The following is a 27,597-nucleotide window of genomic DNA, read 5'->3' as shown; positions in this document are numbered from 1 at the left end:
TTCCAAGAGTCGTCCATAACATCCATCCACTTTTGAGTAAAAGATAGGTTACGTGCCCTTGTTTTGAAATTAGTCTCGCTTAACCAGTCTATCGACCATTCTACGTCTGATTGACAGGTCGGGATAATCAAGACTACTTTTTTACGAAACATGACAGAAAGCTAGAACAAGAAATTGAATTTAGAAATAAGCACGTTAGGTAGCTCAACAATCGTTTTAAGAAGCTTGTAAAAGTAAAATGAAACTACTGCTAGTATCATGTTCCTGTCTAACCCGAGTGATTCAGAGATATTATTTGTACTAAACCAAAAGATGCTGCTCTTATCGGTACAGTTAATGATAAAGCTATTTTAAAAATGAAATGAACGTAATTTCTAAATCTGCTGTAATAACCAAGAAGCTTAATTTTACTGCTATTCAAAATCGTCAACAATAAATTTTTTACGGCTGTAATAGTTGATAGATTTGTAGAGAATTGCACGTGCCATGGCTATTTATAGTATCATACTGTCAGAAAGTTGGTCTCGGCACGGCGAATGTGCACGCTTCAGTGGTAGTCTCGAACTATCAGCGGTGGACTGTATTTCTGTGAGTACATGGGTCACCCTACTATAATAGTTAAAAACTAGATAATGTAAAGGGAATTTGCTGAAAATTTCATTCAAATTGATCCACTATGAACCGGGAACTAAGCGGTTTAAATTTCCAGCTAGCCTTGATCATCATTACTAAAGTCAGTACGATAAACAGCATAGTCTCGATTATCCATTTAATCGTTAAATTGTGAAGGAAAGTTATGCAGTAAATCATCTCATAATCCACTAAAGATTGCAGGCTAGCGATGCCATCTAGAGTGGATTATGGTCTGGATAGGTTAATTAATGTCTAATTAATAATTTAGATAACATTTCAGGCCTAAAGAAAGACCTGCAATAGACAGATTTAGCTCTTGTATAATGCATGTTTAATATCAAGTCTTTGTTTAAAAATTCTTTGAAATCATTTCAATATCACTCAAAATCATCTAATTTGTACTTGTGTCCAGTTTAAAGCTGACTGATTAATTTTGATAATGAGTGTCCAATTTACAAGTATTTAATTTCTCGATCACTGTTAAGAAATTCATCATTATACATCAATAATCAATTGGGTTGTTTATTTTTTAACAGTGATCGAGAAAGTAACGCAGGTAAATTGGACACTCGTTATCAAAATTGAATGGTTTGCTTTAAACTAGACACAAGTACAATTTAGATAATTTTGGGTGATTTTAAACGATTTTTACAAATTTTTAAACAAAGATTTGATATTAAACGATTTTTACGAATTTTTAAACAAAGATTTGATATTAAACAAATGTGAAAGAAATTAGTGCTAGATACTCAAGAATAAATGATACCCGGGTTACAGTGCTAGGCTATATACTTGAGTCTTGTGGGCAAATGGACATACGGTCAAGGGGTTAGCTCCAGAGGGCATCACCAAATCTCTGCACGCTACTGTATAATAATAATAAGACACGACGATATCAAGATTACAAATATACAAAAGATATTTATTAGACTCATATTTCAAGTCTATGCGGTTTTCTATAGAATTTTTAAGGAATAAAATCTTATCTTAGTCTAAGGATCAAAGGGACATGTATTTTTAATCTGGGTAGTTCGGCTTATCATTACTTACCATATAAATGGAAGAAGGGTTAGAGATGAAACAAGTTTTTGTCAACAATTATTTGGAATGAATTGAAAATTGCGTTTAACGTCCTATTGTTCTGCTCTTACTGGGCTAATGAAGACGGGCATATGCCATACAGTGTGCTACGGCCCACTCTTATATCGAATTCCAACTGCCAAGGGATCTTTAGCATGCACACAAATGTATACACAGGACCTCGGTTTTCGGTCCCATCTGAATGACTAGACAACTGCCCTTGTCAGGCCCTCAGTGACAAGGGGGGAACCACGTTGGAAAATCCCAATGAACTTTCACAGCCAATGCAACAAGCCACCTCCAGGCTAGCGAGCCAGCATCTTACTCACTTAGCCACCGTACCTCCCAATAATAATTTGATAAGCCTCGTGATTACGGACCCCAACTATATGAACGACTCCTACTACTAATTTTGATTAATATTAATCTTTATTATAGTAGTATATCTGGTGGTTTGGATAGTTCGAAAAATCAAAGCCTGCTGCATTCCATTGGCATCATGTTAAAGATTCCCTGGCAGTTTAAAATTGAAATAAGAATAGGCATTAAATCCCATTTCATTAATTCTGTTTATAATTAGTGGTAAGCTAAACGACCAGAGTAATAAATCCAACCCTGTGTTTGAAATTTATAAGTATGTGTTATTACTTAAAGATACATTATGCAAGAGCTAAATCTGCCTATTGCAGATCTTTATTTAGACTTTAAATGTTATCTAAATTATTAATTAGACATTAATTAATTTATCCAGACCATAATCAACTCTCGATGTCATCGCATTTCTTCGATATTAAATAGATTAGAACAGTTCAGCCATATTTTGATTTGGAGGAGCGAGACTTAGCTTTGAACAACCAGTATGGTGGTTGAAATTATTGCACACGTCTTGTCAAACCTTCAAAGGCTATTATCTTCGCTCGCAATAGAGTAATTTGAATGAAATTTTCAATATTTTCATTTTACATTATCTATTTTCAAACTATTATAGCAAGAATGGCTAGCTCTTTATCTAAATCATACATAATGTGTCTTTAAGTAATTTAATGTAAAGTAGCTTAACAATTATTTATATCATTAAACTATTTATACTATAAACCATATATAAGTCACGATAGTTATTATTTCCTGTCTTAGATCAGGATATTTATTTAATTAACTGTCATAAATACAAAGGTTTAAAGTCAGTTGATACTAATTTGATATATCAAAATATTGTGAAGATCCGCTGGGAACTAGGATGTTATGGCGATACATTAGACACGAACTTACTCTCTAATTGCTGATCGTTTGATAACTGAACAATGAATATAATATTCCTAAATGAATCGGCGTCAATTTGGTGTACAAATGAAGTAAAAATTCATAAAGAAAAATTCAATAGGTGAAAGCCCAGAATTTGCCAATTGTGATTTTTGGCACAGTGAAAGTGAAAATCGGTCATAAATTACAGCTATTCGTATTTGCGATCATTTGTTTTTTTGTTTTTCTTTCTTCAGTACTTGCCCAAGTTGAATAAACCTATAATATCGGAAATGGAGAAAATTTTGGGAAATAAACCAAGAAAATCTAGTCAAAGCAGCAGGTAGGTAAAATAATAGAGGTCTATTTGATCCGATTTTGCATGGGATATACCAACTTTGACACCGTCATTTGTGCTTGAGATTATAAAGTCAGTCATTGAGTCAAGTGGCATGGTTTCGATCTCAGTAGGGGTGGGGTGTGGCTGAATTGGTTAGGGGGGTTGGGTGGCTGAATGGTTAGCATGTGCACGTTGTACCATAAAGTCTGTCATTGAGTCAACTGGCGTGGTTTCGAATCCCCGGTTGTATGTGGCAAGGAGTAGGGTTGCCTGTCCAACCTCGTGGGTTTTCTCCGGGTCCTCCGGTTTCCTCCCACTGCTAAAGACCCCTACGCGCAAGTGAATTATTGAAATGAAATTAAACCATGTGTTAGTCCCAAAATGACCTAGTTTGTGTCGAGTGGACATTAAACCCAATTTCTCTCTCTCTCTCTCTCTGAATTGGTTAACGCGTGCAGGTTAGATCATAAGGTCTGTCATTGAGTCGACTGGCGTGGTTTCAATTGCCCGATTGTACGTGGCAAGGAGTAGGGTCGCCTGTCCAACCTCATGGGTTTTCTCCGGATCCTCCAGTTTCCTCCCACTGCTAAAGACCCCTACACGCAAGCGAATTATTGAAATTAAGTTGAACCATATGTTAGTCCCAAAATGACCTAGTTTGTGTTGAGTGGACGTTAAACCCCATTGCTCTCTCCCACGAAAAACACAAGTGAATTATTGAAATTAAGTTGAACCATATGTTAGTCCCAAAATGACCTAGTTTGTGTCGAGTGGACGTTAAACCCCATCTCTCTCTCTCCCACGAAAAACACACCAAAGTAATTTATTAAGAAAAAAATAAAATTGTGTCAATTTATCAATTTAATAAACCAAAAGTGTTCTTCCGTAAAATGTGCCTCTTGCCAAGGCCAGCTCCTTTGTTAGGTACATTTGTTATTTGCTTGGACATTGATGTTTTGATTTTTATAATGTTATTAAGGTTTTTGTTTCTTTCAGCAGGTCGAGGCAAGGAAAACATTCGTTATGATATCTGGGAGATCACCATGCAGACCTTTTACTGTTATTTAATTTTATAACGTAACATGTTAATCCTGATACATTTTGTAATTTAATAACTCCAATATTCATTAAATTGTCAACGTCTATTTTATCATAGGTAATATACAACTGCCAAGTATATTTTTTAAAATTTCCCCCCAAAGAGAGAGGAAGAAAATGATGTAATAGGGGGTCTATAATTCAAATTTTAAAATTCAAATTTTAATAGCTGTTCTTGAAGAACTAAAGGTTAAAATTTAAATTTTAATAAATGATCATGAAGAAGGAATGAAAAGTTCTAAAATGCAAATTTTAATCATTGATCCTAAAGAACTAAAGCTTTAAAGTTCAAATTTTAATAGTGGCTCCTCATTAACTAAATACATTAAACCAAATTGGTGTGAGCGAAAAACGAAAACAGGCTTTATTTATTTGTTTATCAGGGTTAACAATTTATGTTTATAAACTGTTAACTTGTATCTATGGCAACTTTACTTGATATTATTGTATATAATTTGATTAAAAAATATGTAAATTTTGAACAAATCTAAATTATTATACTTACCAGTGAAAAAGTACTTTGTAATTACATTTCATTTGATTGATTATTAATAACCAGTGAAAAATACTTTGTAATTACATTTCATTTGATTGATTATTGGCAACCACTTCAAAATACATTGCAATTACATTTCATTTGAAAAATACATTGTAATTACATTTCATTTGATTGATTATTGATAACCACTTAAAAATACATTGTAATTACATTTCATTTGATTGATTATTGATAACCACTTCAAAATACATTGCAATTACATTTCATTTGATTGATTAGTAATAACCAGTGAAAATATGTTGTAATTACATTGCATTTGATTGATTATTGATAACCACTTAAAAGTACATTGTAATTACATTTTGTTTGATTGATTATTTATTTATTACAGTGAAAACTGCATTGTTTTGACATTTCATTTGATGGACTATTAATAACCACTGAAGATACATTGTAATTACATTTCATTTGATTGCAAAGACTTTGTTGATTGCAGAGGAGAAAAAAGTCCTTCAGGGAAGAAGAATATGTGTTACTTCCCTTAACAGAGCATTTTGAATGGATTCTGATTTTGATATATTTTATTTAACTGCACAGTATTTCAGAGCAACAGAATGTCCAATTGGGCATATTCCCGGTCTGATGTTTGCCAGCTTGCGAGGACATCTCCAACCCATACGGTCAAAATAGAATCCAAATGTAGATTTTCAGTCCACAAAATGTTAAAATCAAGTATTACTTTCTATCAATTTCACGATTTCACTTTTCCACGCTTGTTTGAATAGTTTTCTGTCTACGAACTTCAAGATCAAGAGGGTAACTTTTTTTAAAATTGTCTCTATTGCAATCCAAAAAAACACTTTTTGAAGATTTTTTTTATTATTTAATTTAAATACAGAAAATGATTAAAGGCTCCAATTATGATTTTTTTTTTAGCAAAAATGAAAATGTGGTAGAAAGGTTGTTACCATTGCTTAAAGTTATACTCCCTTGGAGCTCAGGGCTGAAGTTTCACTAATTATTTAAACAGCATTATAGTATGAATTTTTCCTCTTTAGGTGATATAAACATCTTAAACATACATTATACAAGAGGACAATCTGCCTATTGCAGGTTTTCTTTAGGCCTTAAATGTTACATAAATTATTAATTAGATATTTATTAACATGACCAGACCCATAATCAACTCTCAATGCCATAGGATGGGTCCGATTTAAGTAGATTATAACGATTTGGACATATAATGATTTAATTTAAAAATAGTGAAGCAAGGCTTCCTCGAACAATCAGTACAATGGTTACAATCAGTAGAAATTGGCAGCCATCTTGGGTTTTGGCAGCCATTTTGATTTTTTTTATCTGACTGCTTAACACTCGAAACAGAATTGTTCTATAGACCCTTACGTTCAAATTTGTACTGAAAACGAAACTTTTGCATAAATTTGAAATGACTGAGTGTCTTCGAACTCCACTATTATGTATCTTTAATAAAAGTTATAATATATTCCATAGAAAGTTGCATTTATATCACAACATTCATTCCTTTTAAAATATACAATATTTATCTACTGTACATATTCAATCAGAGCTATTGGATTTTAAATATATTTTTTGTTGTTGATAACTGTCCACAGCACAAGGTATAATATTGGCTTGTATAAATATACTCTTCAAAAAAAGTAGGGGATATTCAGAAACATACAAAACTGCGGAAATGCACTGATGTTTTTATTAGAGGTAACCAGTGTTGTTGATAACAGGCCAATTGCCTACACATGAACATAAACAGTTCATATGGGCGGCTTTTTTGACGGCCCCATTTCACTCGCAAAGAGATACACTGTCAAAAGTGAAAATGGACGGTTTTGATTTTTGTCTTAATAATGAGTAATTGCTCCACCAATCCTCAGACATTCAGCAATTCGTCGTGGCATGCTCCTAATCAACCGTCCAATCACGATTTGGAGCAATCTGGCCCACTCCTCTTGCAGTGCCACGGCCAATTCTCCCAATCAAATTAAACGTAACACACTAAAGCAAAGATACGCCAAACAGTAAATCTTATGCAAGAACCGATAGGCAAGCAAACATGGATAGATAAACCAGCACGCGTCAGTTTTCATCTACCCTTCCTTGAAGTGTCAAATTTGACGATGAACCCCTCCCATGTGTATGGCCAGGCGATACGTTTCAAGTCAGTAGCTTGAAGCGTATATATGGTATTAGTGTCAGTGGCCTGTGGCACGAAGTAACAGTATATTGTCGCATACATAATATATTATGTCAACGCTTGGGCGATATAATATATTATGTCAACGCTTGGAACTAGGATGGAGGTGACTAGGCATGAACTTGCAACGATAGATTTAATTGGCGCTTTGATAACCAATGAATGCTTTGGAGACATATTTTGGCGGTATTTTCCATCATGGAATCGGTAAGTTTCGATTGTTTTTTTCTTTTCTGTTTTTTCTCTCTTTTCTGTGTCCTAACCCTAACCCTAACCCTAACCCTAATCCGAAAGAAAAGTGCCCTTTTTTGAAATTCTGACATCACAGGTGCCCTTTTTCTGATAAGGATGCCCTCTTTTATTTACAGGGACACTTTCTATTGTTAAGGGGGTGGACCGGTCCCCATGGTCCAACCCCTGGATCCGCTCTGATGACGCGTACATTCCACTGAGTCTACAGGTCTAATATGCTAACACGCTTGGAGCGTCAACACAATATATTATGTCGCCCAAGCGTTGACATAATATATTATGTATGCGACAATATACTGTTACTTCGTGCCACAAGCCACTGACACTAATACCATATATACGCTTCAAGCTACTGACTTGAAACGTGCAGGGTGGTATGGCACTATTGCGTGTCGCATGTGCAACTCGGTGGTTCTGTTGGGGCGATAAGTTCTTCATCTGTGAACATACTCTTAAGCATGTCAAGTGTCCATGACTATTTATCATATCGCAACCTGCATAGGTATTTGCATTTCAATATCCCCTACTTTTTTTGAAGAGTATACGTGTATATCAAGGAACTTTGGGGTGAATTTCGGGCGTTGAAGTTCAGATTTACAGAAATGTTCATAGATTGTAAAATAATGTACATGTTAAAGCCAGACTAAACTTAGGTTGTCTGTCTACAGTTAACTCTGCTTGAGAACATTCGTCTAAAAAACCTTTTTCTGCTGAACATTATATGGGAGGGGAGGGGGGGTATGGAACCGGCCATGGAGCGATGATGATCATGTTGTATGTGGCCGGTGGCTTTAACGGGCTGCCACGCTATCTCTGGAGTCTGGGATGGGCTGGTATAATAGACTTTCTGAGCCGGGTGTGGGCCTTATACTCGAATATTCATTTTCTGAACTAATGCTATGTTCATTAATCAATATGTAGTGTGTCAAATGTTCAAGTTCGGGGTCAAGGTAAAATAATTTAACTGGAACAACAAATCCAAAATTCAAAAAGCATCTTTCATGAATTTCACCTTCGTCACTCGGTACCAATGTGTCTCGTGGCCTTCCATCACATGGGGAATCAACTAGCGCTCCCGGCAACAAAAATGGGACATTTTCCAATGACAATATGATTCAATGGTTAATCAAATGATCAAAATTTTCTAAACTAGTCCCATTTTTTTAACCAGTTAAATTCTCTTGACTCTTGACGATACAATGATAATACGTTAATTAATAATATGACGATATGATAATTTCACAGGTTGATGGTTGTAAATTACTTGTAGGTCGGGGTTTTGGCCTAAATTAATCGATTTATGAGATATATTATTTGACATAGATTATAATCAGACATGCCACCAAATCGCATATCTGGGGTTCATTTTTCAAAATTGTCCATGGGGAGAACCCCCGCCCCGCCCCCGTCCGGGCCCCGTGGTCATTAAACTGGGCTGCTCCGACACAGGAGAGAGAGAAATGGGGTTTAACGTCCACTCGACACAAACTAGGTCACTTCGGGACCAACATATGGTTTAATTTTATTTCAATAATTCGCTTGCGCGTAGGGGTCTTTAGCAGTGGAAGGAAACCGGAGGACCCGAGAAAAACCCACGAGGTTGGACAGGCGACCCTACTCCTTGTCACGTACAACCGGGGATTCGAAATTATTGAAATGAAATTGAACCATGTGTTAGTCCCGAATGACTCATATAAAAAAAAGTTTTTAATTAAGGTTATAATATTGTTTCCAGGTCTAAATTACAACGTGTATTAAAGGCAATAATTAGTAATTATATAACCTTATAAGCATTTATTTAATGGATTAAGTGACATAGCCAGAGAGAGAGAGATAGGGAGACTAACTCTTTGCACTAACTCTAAAATGAAATGAAATGGGCTTTAACGTCCTATTCTTCTGCACCGAGGCACTAACTCCAGTTATGCCACCGAGGGAATGATTATTGATTTATCTGCTAGTCTGATTTTAGGTTTTGAATTTATTGACATATTGGATATAGAAATGGCATGATTGATTAATTATGCAATATAAAATATTTTACAACTATTTTATCTCTTTCATATTCAATTTGTAAGTTTTTCTTAAAACCTTTTGTGTGCGTATTATACTTTCTTTTAGATTTTACATGTTAGACTACATTTTATTGGTCAATATTTCATTTATATACAGTTCCGGATTAACCTAGTAGCGTATCAACGGTAACATGTGCTGTAGGACCCGCATTTTCAAGTTCCGGGCATTAAGAGCTTCTGGTCTAACCCTATTACAATACCACTTTTACGCCTTCAACTTTTAGGAAATGTTTGCTTAAAAAATTAACACCTTCATTTGGGTTATTATTTTAACACACTAGTCAGTGGGAACGTGGTAACTATGTACATTTTAACACAGTAGTCAGTAGGAACTTAGTAACTATGTACATTTTAACATGGTTGTCATTGGTAACGTGGTAACTATGTACATTTTATCAAAGTTGCCATTGGTAACGTGGTAACTATGTACATTTTAACACAGTTGTCAGTAGGAACTTGGTAACTATGTACATTTTAACACAGTTGTCAGTGGTAATGTGGTAACTATGTACATTTTATCAGAGTTGGCATTGGTAACGTGGTAACTATGTACATTTTAACACCGTTGTCATTGGGACCGTGGTAACTATGTACATTTTAACACAGCAGTCAGTGGGAGCACGCGTGGGGATGTGATATTTATGTGAACCATATATATCACACAAAAATACAAATATTTGTGTGTTCTAATATCTGTGTTTATTTTATTTAAAGAAAGAGAGTCGCCCCCTTATATAACACATGTTACGAGGCCATTCACTAGCTTACATTCACTAGCTTAATTCGGATCTGGTGATATGATGAATGATTGAAAATTGACTCACGCCGACCATTTTGTAGTCATTTAAGGCATTTAATGTGATATTTTTGTACATAAATTACTGTAAATTTGTACGGTTGAAATTGATATAAATGATTTTAATGAACCAAAAAGAATGTTCTTAAATCTTCATTAATCCACCCCATTAAGATCCACTGGTGATTATCATTAATTAAGCTTGTAGACAATTTAAATTAAAATCCAGTGTCATCATTGATTCAGACAACATTAATTGAGATTCAGCCTTGATTCTTAATTGTCCCCCGCCTTTCGATGAAAGCAGGGGACTATTAAATGGGTTCGCCCGTCTGTTCTTGGAACACAATAACCCTCCTTTTAAATGAGCTAGAATGTTTAAACATGGTGTAGGTGTTTATTAGGTCGATGCCTTGAAGGAGTAGTTTCTGCTAGAGGTCAGCAGAGATAAGCAATTTGATTGGTTGATGCTTTGGGAAACAATAACTTTAGTTCTAAGTAAGTGAGAGTGTATAGTTTCAATACATCAATACCTTGACTAAGTTCGATAATGAACATTTTCTGCTCAGGGTAAGCAATTTGATTGGTCGAGACTTTGGAATACAATAACTCTCCTTCTAATTAAGTTTATCGGGATTTTCTGACGTGGTTTCCCCTTTCCCCTTGTCAGTGGTGCAGGACGGAGGTCCTGACAAGGACAACTGTCTAGTCGTTCGGATATTGCGTAAAAGAACCCTTGGCAGTTGGAATTCGATATAAGAGTAGGTCATAGCACCTCTGCCCGGGCAAAATTTCCCTCATAGAACACTGTATGGCGTATATGCCCGTCTTCATTAGCCCAGCTAGGAGCAGAACAGTAGGACGATAAACCCCATTTCGTTCCATTTCTAGGAAACACATCTAAGTTTATTTCCAGAAATCTGTTAAGCCATCTAACCTTCATGGTCCATGCTAACGGACCATTTAAGGCTACATATCTAACCTCTAAATAAATATATTAAACTTTCATGAAAATAATGCGTATTTGCTATGGCAACCATAGTCCACCATAAGAGAGAGAGAGAGAAATGGGGTTTAACGTCCACTCGACACAAACTAGGTCATTTCGGGACTAACATATGGTTTTAATTTTATTTCAATAATTCGCTTGCGCGTAGGGGTCTTTAGCAGTGGGAGGAAACCGGAGGACCCGGAGAAAACCCACGAGGTCGGACAGGCGACCCTACTCCTTGTCACGTACAACCGGGGATTCGAACCACGCCAGTCGACTCAGTGACAGACTTTATGATACAGCGCGCGCACGCTAACCATTCAGCCATCCAACCCCCCTAGTCCACCATAAACCTCTTCACCTTATGACCAATTTTAGGAAATATATATAATTCATTTCCAAGAAATTGTTTTGAACCTCTTCCAAATGAAATGAAATAGTGTTGATAAAAAAATGACCTACATAGTATATCCGAAAAAATATGTCGGTACACGAGAGACGCGATGGTCTGAGTGAGCACGACGTTGTCTCGCTAACCCGGAGCTCCTGTGTTCGGTATAGGAGAGACGCGATGGTCTCATTGAGCACGACGTTGTCTCGCTAACTGGAGCCCCTGTGTTCGGTATAGGAGAGACGCGATGGTCTGAGTGAGCACGACGTTGTCTCGCTAACTGGAGCCCCTGTGTTCGGTATAGGAGAGACGCGATGGTCTGAGTGAGCACGACGTTGTCTCGCTAACCTGGAGCTCCTGTGTTCGGTATAGGAGAGACGCGATGGTCTGAGTGAGCACGACGTTGTCTCGCTAACCTGGAGCTCCTGTGTTCGGTATAGGAGAGACGCGATGGTCTGAGTGAGCACGACATTGTCTCGCTAACCTGGAGCCCCTGTGTTCGATCCCGGCGTTGGCAGAGAAAGTTCATCAGGATATTTCCAGCGTGGTTCCCGCTTGTCAGTGGTGCAACACGGGGTGCTTGGCAAGGGACAATGTACAGTAATTCGGATGTGACGAAAAACCTAGGTCCCATGTACGCATTGGCGTGCACGTAAAAGAACACTTGACAGAATTCGAAATAAAGAGTTGGTCGTAGTGCCGCTGTCCAGGCAAAAATTTCTTCACTGCACACTGTACGGCGCATGGCCGTATTCAATAGCCCAGTCGGAGTTGAACAGTAGGATGTTAAACCAAATTTCATTTTATTTCATGACAGAAGACAGAGATACGATGGTCTTGAGTCAATAATGTACTGGCTTGTCACCCAGTAGGGTTTCCGAACCCTATGTTGGATATATTGCCACAATCCAGGCCATTTCGGGACTAACATATGGTCTAATTTTATTTTATTAATTCGCTGGCGCGTAGGGGTCTTTAACGGTGGGAGGAAACCGGAGGACCCGGGAAAACCCACGAGGTTAGATAGGCGACCCTACCCCTTGTCACGTACTGTCGGGGAATCGAAACCACGGCAGTTGACTCAATGCCAGACCTTATAATACAACGCGCACACGCTAACAATTCGGCCATCCACCCCCTATCCTAATACGACACCGATAGAAATGTGTTATTGTAGTACTATCGGACTTCTTTTTTTGTTGTGTTTGTTTCTTCGTGATCGCATTAACACTACAGAATAAATGGTTCTTACAACTTTATTTCTAAGCTGTAATGGCTTTGAAGGTTCCTCGTTCTCAATAATAATAGCTGCTTGGAATATCTGTTTTATAACCCCCTATTTTCTGCACATCTTAGCCTTGACGTTAATTTCCATCCCAAATATGGAATAAACCTCTTTATTTCACAAGACTAAAAGAGGAAACATTACATTTGGTCTACCGACCATAGATCAATTAACAGAGAATTTGATGAATATTTTGACAATGGTTATGATTTTACCAAAATATCACTGGGTTTTTTTTATGTATAACTATATATTCACGTTCATATCAAGTACGTGTAATTTGACTCTATAGACAGAGTGAAACAGCAATTTTTCAAAGAACCCAAATTGTCTTAAGGACCAAAGTGTTACATTATCTGAAAAAAGATTGAAACGTTTCTTTATTGTAAAATGTCTTTATTTTAACACACGAACAACCAATGGTATATTATCATTGTTTTGAGCAATATTTAATCAATAAACCAATCTAATTAAAATATAGATCTATATTTCGTTTCGTTACTTTATACACTACATGAAGATCTGACCAGTTGTAGTGGGAGGTCGCGTCACAGGTCAAACGAGCGGCTTTTGACCCTATGACGTCAGACTGCTTAATCAATTAGTGTTCCGTGCAGAGCACACCAAGAGCTTGCCGTAACAGACCGTTTCATTGGCGAATTGCTCACATCAACTAGAACGCTTGTTGTATAACAACTCTTCCAGATCCTAGTGGGTGTAGTAAAGACAAGTTAAACGAAATTTTGATCTATAAAAAATGAAACGAAATATGATCTGTATTTTAATCAGATTGTCAATAAATTAGCTAGGACCATTTTGTAGCACTACTATATGATGTATAGCGTGGAGACTCGGCATATCGTCCACTATACATCTGTAGAACAATAACCACACGTGTTAGGACAAGCATTTCGCATGGCAGTTATTCCACAGTTATTAATAAAAAGTGAACACCAGTCAGAATCTGTTCTATTGCATCCATCTCCTGTAAGATAAGAAGAGTCACCTTTAAAATACATACAATTTTTTAAAAGAATTTTGCCTCTTGAGATGGGATTTAACGTCCACTCAACACAAACTAGGTCATTTCGGGACTAACACATCGTCAAGTTTATTTCAATAATTCGCTTGCGCGTAGGGGTCTTTAACAGTGGGAGGAAACCGGAGGATCCGGAGAAAACCCACAAGGTTGGACAGGCGACCTCTTTAGATGATATAAACTTAAACATGCATTTTGCAAGAGCTAAATCTGTCTATTGCAGGTCTTTCTTTAGGCTCTAAATATTATCTAAATTATTAATTAGACATTAATTAACATATCCAGACGATAATCAACTCTCGATGTCATCACTAGCCTGCTATATTTACTGGATTTGAATACATTTTGTGATGGATGATTTAACATCAAAATGGACTATGTTTTTTTTATCGTACCGATTCCAGTAATGGTAAACGAGGTTAGGCCTAAAATTCAATCGCTAATATCTCAGTTTAGAGCCGAGCAATTTGACTGAAATTTCTAGCATATTTTCTTTACGTTATCTATTGTTTTAACCATTATAGCGAGAACTGTCAGCTCTTCATCTCATCTCCCATAATGACCCTTCAACTAATATTATGCTGACAGTATAATACGAAATCTCAAAACAAAACCTCTACAACAGATAAGGCCAATTATAATGATGTTTGCTGGTTATCAACTGGTGCAATTTACAGATCGTCTAATAGTAAGTGCAGGAGGACCGCACTACACACAAAACAAAAATCTACAAGATAAACCTGCGGACAAGACAGAAAATAGACATTGCACCAAATAAACAAATATCAAATCGAGTGAATGGGTCCGGTGGCCAGCCGTAAGCGCCCACTGCGCTGTGCAGTCCCGGGCCTGTACTGACACAGACTTCACTCAAATTTGAAAACAATCAGGAATACAAATGAAATGACCTCGATTTTTCGTCCCATCCGAACGACTAGACAGCTGTCCTTCAGGAATACAAAAAAAAGAGACGTAACAGAAATAATGCGACTAATCTTGACAGTGGTCGTCTCCTCAATTGCGATAGTCTGCCAGTTGACGCCATGAACGTCAAACAATTTTAACAATAAGGGCAGAAAGAGAAGAAACAAACTGTATACAACTGTAATCACGTCATTCGCCTCTTGACTTGTTACAACGGCACTGATTGCTGGTGGGATTGTGCATGACTTGTTTGTATCTTACAGACCCTTGTACTGAAGTCATTGGCTACTTTCTCGGAGTGTTGGACAATTTCACGATCTCGTGGGGGGGGGGGGGGATTGGAGATGAGCTGACTTTTGGAGTCCTTATCCGGAAAGCTCAATATTAAGTTTTCTCTCGGGAGTCGCTGCTTTCTGTATGGTTATATTTTTGAATATTTTATTCCCTGGTCGGAGGGCTCTAATGGCTGCGTATGTGTGCTATAGGATGGGTTTGAAATGGAGGCGGGCCCTGCCCTGAGAGAAAAAGATGGAGTTTTATGTCCACTCGACACAAACTAAGTCATTTTGGGACTAACACACATTGTTCAATTTTATTCCAATAATTGGCTTGCGCGTAGGGGTCTTTAGGAGTGGGAGGTAACCGGAGGACCTGGAGAAAACACACGAGGTTGGAAAGGCGACACTACTCCTTGCCAACCGGGAAATCGAAACCACGCCAGTTGACTCAATGACAGACCTTATGATACAGCGTGCACGTGCTAATCATTCGCCCCCCTATATAAAAAAGAAATGAAGTACAATATAAATAAATACCTTCACACAGCCCACATGTCCTTCTGCATATACCACTTATAATGGAACATTGTGCTAGACCTGATTCGCCAGGTAATACGAGATAGTAAGGACATGCGTTAGAGTCTTTTGCGTCACATGGATCAACTACATCTATAACAGAAGGATAATAAATTTACTTAAAGATACAGTTCTTTCTCTAGGCCTGAAATGTTATAAATTATTATTTATACATTTATTAATATGATAAGCCTATAATCAACTCTTTAGATCATCGGATGGTCGAGATGTAAATGGATTTGAACATCCGCCAGATTTAAAACATTTAATGATAAATTGGATAATCGAGCCTTAGTCCTGGTTTTCAAGTACCGTTGCTACGATAATAAACGATCTACACTATATCTTCAAACATTTTTGTAGTAAGAACGACCAGATTTTTATCTAAATTTTACATACTGAATCTTTAATAATTTACCCAAAGAGTATTCGTATTCGTGATAGCGTTGAGAATAACCATAGTGCCTATATCTAACAATGTCTTTTTCACAAACAATTAATTGTCTGTTTCACAGAATAACCATAGTGCCTATATCTAATAATGTGATTTTCACAAACAATTAATTGTCTATTTCACAGACTTTTTGTTTTGTTAAACGTACGTCAAAAATGAAGCCATTCTTGAGATATAATCGATTTTATGTCCCACCGTGGGTTTATGGCATCCATATAATGAAATGAAATGGGGCTTAACGTCTTACTGTTCTGCTCCGAACTGGGCTAATAAAGACGGGCATACGCTTGACAGTGTGCTTTGAGGGAAATTTTGTCCGGACAGCGGCACTACGGCCTACTCTTATTACATCGAATTCCAACTGTCAAGGGATCTTTTACGTGCACGCCAATGTGTACAGGGAACCTCGTTGTTCGTCCCATCCGAATGACAAAGGACAACCACGCCGGAAAATCTGGATGAACTTTCTCGGCCAATGCAGGGATCGAACACCCGACCTCCAGGCTAGAGAGCCAGAGTCTTCCCCACCGTGACCCCCGCATCCATATAATACGAGCAAAGAACAAATACAATCTTGTAGTTGGAACATAAAATGTTTTGAATCATTCTGATTAAAACACAGATCCTATTTCGTTTCGTTTTTATCGTTCAAAATTTTGTTTTACTTGTCTTTACTACATTATAACAACCTATAACATTAGGTTGTTATATAACCGGCGTTCTGGATGATATGAGGGATTAGCCAATGAAAAGGTCTGTTACGGCGAGTTCTTGGCCTTTTGATGCACGGAGCTGTGGGTAAACCACTATAAATGTCAACACTGATTGATTAATCAATGTTTCACGTCATAGGGTTAACAGTCGCTCGTTTGACCCCTGGCGTGAACTCCCACTATAACTTGTCAGATCTTTATGTAGTGTAGACCATCGAAAGTTAGTTTAAAATTGAAACGAAATATAGATCTGTATTTAATCAGATTGGATGTTTTTCTACTAGGCAATATCCAATTCCGCAATATGTGACAACATTACCCCACAATCTATGTAGTGCAAACTGAAATTACCACTGATATAGGGATCGAAGGCAAGATACTTACTTTCACATCTATCACCCGAATAATTTGGTGGACAATTACATTTACAATTAGTAGCATCAATATCACCATTCACACAAACCAAGTCACATGTTAGAGCTGAATATAAAACAATATTTGAAAATCTGAATTGTAAGACTGTAATAATTGTAATGGATTACCAAAACTGTTACAGTTTTCCTGCTTTGGATCGGTTCAGGTTTAACTTCATATCATACTTTTATTCTTATTCAAACTTGTCATGTACAAGACTTCATATAGTTAAAGACTCCTTTAACTTGGCTCGGCTCCCTTGGGTGCCAACTCCCAACTACCTTACATAGTCGCTGCCTGGTCTTAACTAACTTTCTATCAATTAGACCCCTGCTTATAATTCCTTTCTAGACAAAGGATGATCAAAGAGATTATGCAGCTGGCTATATTGCATCATAGCAGATTAAACGTTCAGTGTAGATTACTTTACAAAACAAAGGACATTACATAAGATGGGCTAGCTATAAGTTTATATTATGGTGAATACCCAATCGAAATTAGTGACGAAATAAACAGGGTATTACATGAAGGCCTTGATAAGATGTGCGGAGTTAACATGAGATCAAACCGTATTACCATGGGAATACTAGATACTTTGGCTAGTTCCGTTTGTAAATTTCCACCATTCCATTAGCCCAGTTGACGCCGAACAGTCGGGTGTTAAATTCCGTGTCATTTCATTTCATTTGTCCACACACGACATTATTATCAACATGAATATTCTTGGACCATAAAACTGAAGACATAGAGAAATTTCCCCCAAAGGTTGTTAAGCACCATTTTAAGCTGTAAAGTAATCCTTTGATTGTATATCATTTTATAAATGGCGTCCTATCCAATCTTCTGTTGATTATAAAAGGTTTTGAACACGATCGGTACTTACTTGGAATATCACAAAATTGTCCAGTATAACCGTTTGAACATACACACGAACATTCATCATAGTCAAATACACCATTTATACCACATGCTTCAACAGGACATATTCCTGAAACAAAATTAGATGCAGTGTTACAGTTATAAGTGTTTAACGGTGTACCACTAGTAATAAGGTGTCTTTTTCCAGGCGATCGTCATTATACCACCCTGTGCTCTCTCTCCCATACACTTATACCAACAGCAGCCACGACAGCAATAAAAACGCAATTTATGCTACAATTTAAACACAACAGCAACCACGCCACCCTGTCCTGCCACCCATACTAAATGTTTAATATCATTATCATATGAGTTTGATAAAAACTCAATTATAAAACAATTTGTGTACCGAGATACTGTTTCATAAATGTTTGTTATTTTTAACCACTTATTCTACGTATTAGCTGTAGAAAACGATTACGCTTAGTAGCCGTTATCATGAAGTCTGTCCGCTGGGTTGATCCCAGTTTATAAATGCAACAAAGGGATCCAGAATTTCGAGAGGGCTCCTGTGTCTCAAAGCTGTAGGGTGTTTTTGAAATGCCTATGCCACACAATGTGCTATGAGAAAGTTTCGTTTAGAAAGCGGAGTTTGCGCCTGATTTGTTTTTGAAATCCAACTTCGAAAATCGGAGTGGTGAGAACAAGTCTTCTGGGAATTATATCTATTGGTTATAAAATAAAAACTGTGATATGTCCTATTTTTGATGAAGTCAGTAAATGTGACCTACGTGTTTGACATGTATCACCGACGTAACCTTGGTTACACTGACAGGAACAGTTGTTGGTATTCAAAATTCCATGCGGTGAACATGAATCCACTTGTTTATTACACGAAGCTTAAAAAATAGAACAAAAGCAATAAGCAATACACACAGACATGATATTATCCAAACTCACCAGCAGTATATATTCGCATAGCCGCTACAATCACTGAAACAGATGACATCACGGTGAACACAGGGGCGTAAATGTGGGGGGGGGGGGGTCCCAGGAAAAAAAATAGTCGGTCGCAAAATCAGTGCAGTCGGTCGCAAAATAAGATCAGTCGCAAAGTCAGTACAGTCTGTCGCAAAATAAGAGCAGTCGGTATCAAAATAAGTGCTGACTGCACACGTCACGCTACTCACGCAAAACTTTAGTATAAATAACCTTGTCAACTTAATGTGTTTCACTCTTATTCTTTTGTGAGTATGTAGGTCTAAGAACAAAATTTCCCCCAGGGAGAAAAAATAGTCGGTCTCAAAATAAGTGCAGTCACTGCAGTCGGTCTCAAAATTATGCATTGCCGTCTTAATGAATTAATGAGGTAAACTAATAATGCCAGAATAGATCCCAAATACTACTCGGTCGCAAAATCAGTGCATTCGGTCGTACGATATGAGCAGTCGGTATCAAAATAAATGCTCACTGCACACGTCACTCTACTCACGCAAAACTTTAGTATAAAATAACCTTGTCGACTTATCATGTTTGAAAAAAATGTTTTTCACCCCATGGCAAAAAAATAGTCGGTTTCAATTCCATTATGCCATCATTCTTCAACTCCTTCTCTGACTTTTACTATCTCATCACTATCATATTCACAGTTACAGTGAATCGCCCAGTTAGTAGTACCACTAGTGAGTGAGTCGTGGGTCAAAAGACTGTAGAATTGTTAGTTCTACTCTCACAAAACAGGCGACATTGACAGATAGTCCTCAAGATTCTGTCCCATTTCTTATCCTCTCGTTAACGAGAATTTGGATCCATTTGCCATGACATTGACTAAAATTGTCAGGCCCAGTCCCAAAAATTAAAAGCTCGGTTACACATCTCAAATTTTTTCGCGTCTGCGGCGCTCGATTCCATTATAACATCATTCTTCCACTCCTCTGTTGTCTTATACTGTCTCAGCACTATCATATTCACGGTTATACTGAACTGCCTAGTTATGTTAGTAGTACCACTGGCACTGTTGTGTGGGTCGTGGGGCGTCAGACTATACAAAAGTTCTGTCAACTCTTGCAAAACAGGCGGAATTGACAGGGGGCAGATCTCGAGATTTTGTCTAATTGACTCACATTTCTGGCCCAGCAATGACCTCAAATGCCAAGATATTGACTCAATTTTTCAAAATTTTCTCAGGTTGCTCAGTGTTATAGGCACAATCATATATGACATAAACTTTATGTCAACGTAAATAAAACTGCTTTCCAGCGAGACAACGATCGGCAAACAACTATATGATTATACAATACCATCTATGTTCTACCGGGACGCTTAATGTTATAGCCAGAATTTTGTTGACATTCATTGTGGGGTGGGATTGTGGCTGAGGTGGCGCCCTAGATTTGGAACCCACTCCCACCCCTATCTAGATCCGCTACTTCACATGTGCCCTACAAAACTCGCCCCTGTGGTGCTCGGTTCCTGACTGCGTCACTCGTACTAGGGGTATGGGCATCAGTCGGTCGCATTTTCGCTAAACACCCCCCCCCCCCCCCAAACAAAATCGTTATGTACGCCCCTGGGTGAACAGACATACAGACAGACAGACAAACAAACGACAGTCGCAAATAATAGAACAGAATAGCTAGATGTAGTAATGATGAAGAATATAACAAATTAGAAGAAATATAAATGAAGTAATATAACTAACGTGTGGTACAGAATTCACCAGTGTAGCCACCAAAACAAACACAGGAACACGATGTTATATTGAGAAAACCATTAGCACCACAGGCTTGAGGCTGTACAGTACACGTTGTGGGTGCTATTTCATTAATAAAAACACAGAATAAAATATTCTTTTTAACAACAAATTGAGAAAACGTTACAGCAACCAATATTTGCAAAGATTATTTCAAACATACAACAATGTAACCACAATGTACCAACTGTGCCCCTTTATTTGCTTCTCTATCGTCCTCTTTAATCCTGCGTATCAGACTTCATACAAGAAAACACTCAACAACTCTTACAGGGAAAAGACAACCGGTAGATACAAGATATTCCAAAACTCACAGACAGAGCCGAGATTATGGTCAAATATTCTATACATTTAATCAAAAACTTTACAAAGAATATTATTGCATCGACATTCCATATCCATTCCTTTAATTCTTTGATCGCCATATTCATTCCTTTAAAGACTCTGGTCGCCATATCCATTCCTTTAAAACTTCTGGTCGCCACGTACATTCCTTTAAAGCCATTAGTCCCCATATACACACCCCTTATTAAAACACATCCCTTTAATGTTACCGATCACGTATCCATTAATTGATGTTAAAATTTACTAAAACCTACCCGTGGTACAGAATTCACCAGTATAGCCACCAAAACAAACACAGGAACATGATGTTGTATCTAGGAAACCATTAGAACCACAGACCTGGGGTTGCACATTGCACGTTGAAGGTCCTATTTACAGAAAAAACAAAACAAATTCAAGGGTTTATTTTCTTAAGGTCACAAAACTGATTGTCTAGTCTGACATATGATTGGCGAAACAATCCCACATGACGTAGTCAAATTTCAGAGAGAGAGAGAGAGAGAGAGAGAGAGAGAGGGAGAGAGAGAGAGATGTGGTTTAACGTCGACTCGACACAAACCAGGTCATTTCGAGATGGTTTAATTTTATTTTTTAATATTTCACTTGCGCGAAGGTGTCTTTAGTAGTGGGAGGCAACCGGAGGACCCGAAGAAAACCCACGAGGTTGGACAGGCGACCTAACTCCTTGTCACGTACAAACGGGGATTCGAAACCACGCCAGTTGACTCAATGACAGGCCTTATGATATAGCGCGCACATGCTAACCATTCGGCTATCCCCCCCCCCCCAAATTTCAGAGAGAAAAAAACACGGAGCGAAAAGGTCGTCAAGAAGCAAAATTTGACTGTATCGTGACCTTTTCCCCAGTGTCGTTTTCATTTCTGAAATTTGACTGTATCGTAACCCAAAGATCTCGGTTCCTTTCACCGTTACATCCTAAGGAAGGCTGAATTCGAATTTCGTGAAAATCGGCCCAAAATTGACAGACAAAATGGTTGCCCTAGGGGACAAGATCGTGATACAATTAAATTTAAGAGATCAAACAACGATATAACAAAGGGTCCGATGCTGTCAAGATGACTTCTTTATAACTTTTTCCCCGTCTGGGTTTCTCTCTGAAAAGGTCACGAAGACGCAAAATTGTCAGAGAGAAAACCACGATATAGTCACGATACAGAGATTTTACAACCAAAGATCAATCCACATGGAAAAAGGAGGAGGATGTACCCAAACATTAGAGAGAAGTTTACGGTGCAGCCAAACGTTAGAGAGAACACAGCGTTAGGAGAAGCTCACGGTGCAGCCAAACGTTAGAGAGAACACAGCGTTATGAGAAGCTCACGGTGTAGCCAAACGTTAGAGATAACACAGCGTTAGGAGAAGCTCACGATGCAGCCAAACCAAAACATAAAACCACACGGGGAAATATGAAACCGATTAGTTGTTTTTTAAGTTAGTTTGTCCAAATGACATTGAAGTCAGATATACAGAGCCGTGTGTATTTGGGCACTCTATTGTGATTTAACAAATCTAAAACCTACCCGTGGTACAGAATTCACCAGTATAGCCACCAAAACAAACACAGGAACATGATGTTATATTTAGGAAACCATTAGAACCACAAACTTGAGGTTGTACATTACACGTCGGTGTTGGGGCTATTTACAGAAAAACAAAACAACATGGAAATCGGGCAGATATTACTGATAGTATGGGGTTTAACGTCCACTCGACATAAACCAGGTCATTTCGGGAATAACACATGGTTTCAATTTTATTTCAATAATTCGCTTGCGCGTAGGGGTCTTTAGCAGTGGGAGGAAACCGGAGGACCCGGAGAAAAACCACGAGGCTGGACAGACCACCCTACTCCTTGTCACGTACAACCAGGGAATCGAAACCACGCCCGTTTGACTCAATGACAGACTTTATGGTACAACGACTATCCAACCTTCCATTTGAATTGGAAGAAAATCTCCCAACTTTTGAAAGCGTCCATCCAAACCGACCGATTATGTTATAAAAGTATAGTCCTTGGCATGACAAAATAATTTCTTTACATGAATTATTCGAGCCACGAGTTGATTTTTGTCATTTGGCATCTATGTCCCTATATCATTTGAAAAGAAAACCCCAAACCAACTTACGACGTTGACACCGTTTCAATGGCATAGTAAACTTACGCGTATCACAAAAACCCAATTTATTATCGGGTAACTACATTTTTAAAATCATAAAGTAAACATACACGTATCATAATATAATACCGGGTAACTACTTTGTTTATAATAAACTTACGCGTATCACAAAAAGTTCCGGAATATCCATTAATACAATTACAGGTGCAGCTATTGCTGTCCAGGTTTCCTAAATTACCACAAGATGTCCCCGTCAGACCACATGGTGCTGTAAATAAAAAAAAAACACCCTCCTATATCCTGTACAGAAATAGAGCGACAAAAGTTTAGGGTTTGAAAAAAGGGACAATTTTCATTATAAGTTTGGCATCCAGGTCCATTTTTATTTTAAATCTATTAAACAGGCATTATATATGTAAGAGCTAAATCTAGCTATTGCAGGTCTTTTTTTCTTGTGGCCCTAAATGTTAAATAAATTATTAATTAGACATTTATCAACATCTCTCGATGCCATCGGATTGCTCCAATTTAAAGTAGATTCGAACGGTTCGGCCATTTAATGATTTAATTTAAAATTGGAGAAGCGAGGTTCGGAATCGAATGACCAGTACGGTGGTTACGATCAATGCATATATCTTGTCAAAACTAAGAACATTGATAACTTCGCTCAAAATAAAATAATTTGAATGAAATTTTCATTAATAAAAACACAGAATAAAAGATTTTGTTTAAAAGCAACAAAACCTTACAACAACCAATATTTGCCAAGATTCTTTCAAACATATAGCAATGTAACAGGTATTGCTATTCGCACGATCAAAGAGACAGTTAGAGAAGCAAATAAAGGAGCACAGTTGGTATCCATTAGACTTCATACTCACAATCAGTCTTACAAGGGAAAGATAATCGGTAGACACAACACAAACACGAGCAGTGTGTGAAGATATTCCAAAATACACAGACTGATCGCCATATCCATTCCTTTAAAACCTCTGATCGGCACATCCATTCCTTTAAAAAATCTGGTCGCCACATCCATTCCTTTAAAGACTCTGGTCGCCACATACACCCTTTAAAGCCATTAGTCCCCATATACACACCCCTTATTAAAACACATTCCTTTAATGTTACCGATCATATATCCTTAATTAATGTTAAAATTTACTAAAACCTACCCGTGGTACAGAATTCACCAGAATAACCACCAAAACAAACACAGGAACATGATGTTGTATCTAGCAAACCATTAGAACTACAGACCTGGGGTTGCACATTACACGTTGATGGTCCTATTTACAGAAAAAACAAAACAAATTCGAAGGTTTATTTACTTAAGGTCAGGGGGAATAACTACACATAAAACTGATAGGCTAGTCTGACATGATTGGCGAAACAATCTCACACGACCTAATCAAATTTCAGAGAGAAAATAATACGGGAGGAAAAGGTCGCCAAGAGGCAAAATATGACTGTATCGTGCGTGATCTTTTCCCCAGTAAGGTTTTCTCCTTCTGAAATTTGACTGTATCGTGACCTTTGCCCCAGTAAGGTTTTAATTTCTGAAATAGGGCTGTATCGTGACCTTTTCCCCAGTAAGTTTTTCTTCTTCTGAAATTTGACTGTAGGCCTATCGTAACCTTTTCGCCAGCGTGGTTTGCTCTCGGAACATTTGGCTTCTTCGTGACCTTTTCGCCATGTGAGTGGGGTTCTCTCTGAAAATGTCGCCAAGAAGTCAAATTTGTAAAGAGAAAACCACACTGGCGAAAAGGGCCTGATACAGTCAAATTTAAGAGATCAAACAACGATGTAACAAAGGGTACGATGATGTCAAGGTGGCTTCTTCGTACTTTTCCCGTGTGGCTTTCTCTCTGAAAAGGTCACGAAGACGCCAAATTGTCAAAGAGAAAACCACTCTGGGGAAAACGTCATAATACAGTCACGATTATACAACCAGAGATCAAACCACACGGGAAAAGGAGGAGGATGTACCCAAACATTAGAGAGAACACAACGTTAGGAGAAGCTCACAATGTAGCCAGACGTTAGAGAGAGCACAGCGTTATGAGAAGCTCATGGGGTAGCCAAATCCAAGACATAAAACCAAACGGGGAAATACAAGAACCGAGGAACCGTTGTAGTAATATTGTCGTTGCGAAATTGTTTTCAATTTATAGGCAAGGAATAGAGAAATAAGATGGCATTATATTGTATTAATTAATGATTTGGCAAGTTAGTAGATTCAAACATATTCACATATATGTTAACAAAAATGACATATTGTTATATAAAAAAGAGTTTTAGAACCAAAACATAGCTGGTTCTGTATGTCAACAACCTGATAACAGATATCTCATGGGAAGTTTCTCCAGTAAATTTCCCTTTAACCATATAAGGTTGGGTTTCAACGTCATGTGACTTAATTAACCAATAGCTATAATTATTTACATCATATTTGACCAATTAGATAATTGAACGTCCAAAACCCATAGCTACAAAACTATCATACTTGTGAGAAATCGTTAGACAGCAGCTTGATTCCAGAAGGAGAAAGATGTAGCAATTTCTATCAGCAGACTAGCCCATATCGAGTCTGGCTGGCTAGGGTTTGCGAATGACTTTAGTATTCTAATCTATACTATGTTTGTATCTATGTATCCGGCTATGCTATATAAAATGTAAAAACGAACTGTTGCATTGTTATAACTACTGAGAAAACAAACGTCTTATGAAAACTGTAAGAAGTAAATACACAACGTGAAGCAGAAGCAAAGACAGCTAGAGACTAATTCTAGACGATCACAAGGCTACTAAGATATGTAGTAAGAAAAGATGCATGGGTCATACGTAGGATGTGGCGACCGGTCCGCAAACTCCCGCTCTCCACGTCAGACAGAAATGCCCATGGTGCTACACCGTGTACACATTGACAGTTCGATATAAGAGTAAGCTATAGCGCCGCTGTCCGTGCAAACAAAAATTCTCCAATAGCACACTGTATGGCGTATGCCCGTCTTCATTAGCGCAGTCGATGCAGAATGGTAGGACGTCTAACCCCATTTTATTTCATTTCATTTCATTTCATTAAAAATAGCAATATATCCAATAATGTTAAATTATATACTGATACCTACCCGTGGTACAGAATTCACCAGTATAGCCATTTAAACAAACACAGGAACATGATGTTATATTGAGAAAACCATTTGAACCACAGACCTGGGGTTGTACGGTACACGTCGGTGTCGGAGCTATTTACAGAAAAATAAAACAACATGGAGATAGGGTATATATAAATATTGAAATTTTATATACATCAATATTAAAGACTATATGCATCACTTTAAACAATAGGAATCCCTTGTATTGCGAAGATGAATCTCTGATGGGAATATCAGTCCAAAATGGCTCAACTCCGTTTAATATTTACAAAATTATGTTGGACTGAATATTCATAGATCTATTTTGCTGTGGGCGAACAGGGCCCTGTTTCTCGAAATCTTAAATAAAGTTAAAATCCAAATTTTAGTAGATAGTTAAATTTTGATTGGCTAAGCACTAAAATCAATCTAATATTATCCAATCAAATTACTAAAATTTGGATTATATTTTAGTTAAAATTTCGTGAAACAGGCCCCAGAAATGATAGGCCTTTTTAAAACCCAGCTGAATCCAAGCAATTGGTATTTTTGATAACATTTTCTAAACTAAATGTTAAATGATCATATCAGTGTCGATTAATCAGTGAGAAATTTGATAATTAGTGAAAAATGCATATAACGCATGGTTATTGTTTAAAATTATCATATATTATATGATACACAATTCAATTGTTATTTACTCGAGTTTCACCTTAAAATGAATATAACGTACGACATATTAGTTGGTCTTAAAGGAGTCATTAATATTCCTTAAAGATACATTATGGGAGATAAGATAAAGAGATGGCAGTTCTCGCTATAATAGTTAAAAACTAGATAGTGTAAAGGTAATTTGCTGAAAATTTCAGTCAAATTGATCCACTATGAGCCGAGAAAGAAGCCGGTGAAATTTTTGCAGAGTCTCGGTTATCATTACTAAAATCATTAATATAAACAGCATAGTCTCGATTATCCACTTTTTCTGATTTAATTATCTTTGGCCGTTAGCGGCATATATGAATCTAATCCAGCCTACATCGAAGGCTAGCCTTGACATCGA

At 37.5% G+C, this 27,597-nt stretch overlaps 1 protein-coding gene and 1 long non-coding RNA gene across 5 annotated transcripts in view; one reads left to right on the top strand and one right to left on the bottom strand.

Annotated features, from left to right (window-relative positions):
- The window catches only part of LOC126827140 (voltage-gated potassium channel subunit beta-2), a 98,917-nt gene extending 90,800 nt beyond the window's left edge, over positions 1–8,117 (top strand). For all 4 annotated transcript variants that reach the window (XR_008788750.1, XR_007682578.2, XM_056102268.1 and 1 more), the window contains 2 exons: positions 3,210–3,295; positions 4,289–8,117. Coding sequence is in view for 2 of the 4 variants with exons in the window: in XM_056102268.1 (XP_055958243.1) it covers positions 3,210–3,295; positions 4,289–4,319 (117 nt within the window). In the remaining 2 variants the exon portion in view is untranslated. The remainder of the gene's footprint in view (positions 1–3,209; positions 3,296–4,288) is intronic.
- A 5,240-nt stretch (positions 8,118–13,357) lies between these two features.
- The window catches only part of LOC126827148 (uncharacterized), a 44,961-nt gene continuing 30,721 nt past the window's right edge, over positions 13,358–27,597 (bottom strand). Inside the window, exons 9-19 of the long non-coding RNA XR_007682582.2 lie at positions 26,532–26,648; positions 24,576–24,689; positions 23,561–23,668; positions 22,804–22,920; positions 21,517–21,630; positions 20,867–20,980; positions 18,957–19,064; positions 18,191–18,295; positions 17,278–17,373; positions 15,688–15,819; positions 13,358–13,894 (exon numbers count right to left, since the gene is read on the bottom strand). This is a non-coding gene — a long non-coding RNA (uncharacterized LOC126827148). The remainder of the gene's footprint in view (positions 13,895–15,687; positions 15,820–17,277; positions 17,374–18,190; positions 18,296–18,956; positions 19,065–20,866; positions 20,981–21,516; positions 21,631–22,803; positions 22,921–23,560; positions 23,669–24,575; positions 24,690–26,531; positions 26,649–27,597) is intronic.

This window comes from Patella vulgata, chromosome 7 (genome assembly GCF_932274485.2).
Source record: "Patella vulgata chromosome 7, xgPatVulg1.2, whole genome shotgun sequence".
Lineage (NCBI taxonomy): Eukaryota > Metazoa > Mollusca > Gastropoda > Patellidae > Patella > Patella vulgata.
Note: the sequence above shows the minus strand (reverse complement) of the source record. Positions and strands in the feature narration are given on the sequence as shown.